The sequence below is a fragment of the Sinocyclocheilus grahami genome, unplaced genomic scaffold (assembly GCF_001515645.1).
Source record: "Sinocyclocheilus grahami isolate Dianchi unplaced genomic scaffold, SAMN03320097.WGS_v1.1 scaffold790.1, whole genome shotgun sequence".
In the NCBI taxonomy this organism is placed as follows: Eukaryota; Metazoa; Chordata; class Actinopteri; order Cypriniformes; family Cyprinidae; genus Sinocyclocheilus; species Sinocyclocheilus grahami.
Genome location: NW_015505969.1, coordinates 1,039,339 through 1,042,104, shown reverse-complemented (window position 1 = coordinate 1,042,104; position 2,766 = coordinate 1,039,339). Strand labels below are relative to the sequence as shown.

The window sequence follows — 2,766 nt, the reverse complement described above, 5'->3', positions numbered from 1 at the left end:
AGTTTGACCTTGTTGATTGCTTTTTCTTCTTTATAAGTTTTCCCAACAAGTGTTTTCTGCTGGATTTAAATTTCTACTCATGCAAGGACCAAATCATCGGATGCTCTAGTCAAATATCAGGCAGAGGCTAAAATTCCCACTGGTGCGGGAATGCATGAGAAATCAACTTCCATTGCGAACAGATTGAAATAGTTGTAGGAAGTTTGAGGAACATGTAGAAAAACCTGTCCCAAAGCATGTATTTCCATTTACCTTTATTCAGGACCTAATGCACATGTTGTGAATGTCTTGTCAAGTTGTACGAGGAGAGAGGGCCAAGAAGCCCCCGCTGCGGCATCGAAACCTTCCTCCATCCTTCTTCACGGAGCCGGCCAACAGCTCCAGAGTTACATCTACTTCTGGCATGTCGCTCAAAGACCTGGAGCGAGGGACTCCGGATGCAGCAGAGTTCTTGGAGCTTCTTGGACCCGACTACAGCACAATGGTCTCGGAGCAGGATCTATTCCACACCGCACCTATCAGGATTCAACAGGAGGTGACTGTGGGCCCCGAGCCATATGACTCCCACCATTTTGTAAGTGGTGGGTTCTTGTACACTGAGCCTTGGGGCACTTGTAGCAGCAACCCCAAAAAGTCAGGAGACATGCGGACAGTACCAGTACAGCCAAATCTTTATACTCACACAGACCTTTCTGGCAGCGTGCCTGTGGAACAGAGCTCGCCATGTGCACTTACCTTTTCAAACTTCTTTACAGACTGCTCCGCTCCTTCGGTCTCCTACGATTTAGTGAACGGATACAACAGAGGGAGCTTTTCTTCTCTTTAAGCCAGAGATTTTTTGTGTCTCAGACATTACATTGGAACAAAAACACTTATGCATCTTTCAGTATGGTATTGACAAAGGACGCTACCTACATGTAATTGCCCTTTTAATCCTAAAACATTTGACTCAAAACCAGCTAAGGATCCCTTTTAAAACATCGCTTGATGGGATAACATGCATACAGTAGCCACCTGTAAAAGGTTTACAATCTTGAGAAGGTCTTTGCATCTAAGGACGAACTTTTCACCAATTATTTAATGAAAACAAAATGCATTTTACAGATTTCTAATCATAACTTAACAAAACTACATGCTTCAGAAATTAATTATATTGCTCCATGTAAATAAAACAACAAAAACACCTCGGACCTCTTATCCTTTAACATGCATTGTTTGATTTATATTATTAGCAATTTGAAGCTTGTTACAGAGCTGATCTCAAGGGGTTCTGCTAATTTGTTTAAACATATCACAGATTAAATAGTCACAAATATACAGTGACCCCTTTAAGTATTTGAACGCATAAGCCACACTTAAAATGTATGGGTTTATTGCCATGAGATAATAAATATATCAAATCAAGTGGCATCTGCAAACAAAAAAAGATTTTAATTATTTTTTGATCATGATCCACTACGATTTAACAACCATGTTTAAAGTCTTATTTTAAACAGTATATTGGTTATTTTATAATTTAAATACAAACCATATTTTTTTGCCAAATGTTTTGTGTGAGTGTGCTATCTTCCTTAAAAAATAAATACCACTTGGTCTGATATTTTGTATTTAATACCATGACATTTATATATTTTAAGTGCAAAAAAAAAACATATATGCAACATCCTGCAATAGTGGCAATCAAGACAATCGGTCTATATTTTATTTTTATCACTGTTAATCCATAGTTTATTGTTTGTTGACTGCTAAATTTGCAATATTCGGTTTGCACATCTAAAGTAATGACTTACAGTTGCCTTAAAGTAAATGTTTGAATGAATATACTTTAGATATACATCACAGAAAAAGTTCTAGGTCTGGATTTAGGCATTTCTTTGTATTCCTAAAGAAATGGAAAATGGTACAACATGAAAGCAGGAACTTTACAACATTGTTTTGTAACACTATGGTCTTACATTGGTTTATAATTTGAATTAAATTAGGAATCAGACATTTCCAACTGCACTGGGAATCAACAAATAGTTAAAATACATGAAGCTAATGCATTTTTTAGTTAGTTGTAGTTTTAAATTAACTTTATGTGGGATGCATCTGCCAAGATTAAAAAATCGTGTTCATAATTTATATGCTGAAATTAGTGTTTAGGCTTACTCTTTACTCTCTTGTGAAGAATACACTCTTGTTTGCAGTAGCTACAGAATCAAAATAACATTTGGTTTGTCTGACATTTACATTTTCAAGAACTGGTACGTATTGTCTGTTTACTAGTAATGAATAGTACACCTAAATCTATGAATTTACAGGGGCACTGGATTAAAGTTTTCTTTGGTCATGAAGTAATGGGACAAAATAAAGCTGGTCTTTATGTCTATTAAAGAAAAGATCTCTTTGCATGTTTATTTATTTTATCATAGCAAACATAAATATGCGTTTATTAAACTCAAAACAGTACAAAGACAGGTTTATCATCAAGTGCAGGTATGACCATTTCATTCGAATTTGTAAGGATTTCAACCAGCAAACAAAAGGGTGTAACACCTCTCAAGTTATGGCTCCCTCTGTTGGCCAAGAGAGGTCTACAACTGTTATGCAAGTATATATATATATATATATATACCATATCAAATGTAATTCCCATCATGCTCAAACTATCATTTTATCATTTAGAGATATATTATAAATTATGGTCAGCAAAGCACACTGTAGAATCTGTTCTTTTGGCATTGGTAACTACTAATACAATGTAATGCATTAATGCTGAAAATA

At 35.5% G+C, this 2,766-nt stretch overlaps 1 protein-coding gene across 1 annotated transcript; it reads left to right on the top strand.

The window, feature by feature from the left end:
* The first annotated feature begins 283 nt into the window (after positions 1-283).
* Positions 284-1,350, top strand: LOC107561735 (protein FAM181B-like). Its single transcript, XM_016246208.1, has one exon. It carries the CDS (start codon positions 284-286, stop codon positions 824-826), a length of 543 nt encoding a protein of 180 aa, XP_016101694.1. The 3' UTR covers positions 827-1,350.
* Positions 1,351-2,766: the final 1,416 nt, after the last annotated feature.

Excerpts from the sequence above, each read along its gene's own strand:
- LOC107561735 (XM_016246208.1), top strand. The coding sequence starts at position 284 with ATGTCTTGTCAAGTTGTACGAGGAGAGAGGGCCAAGAAGCCCCCGCTG.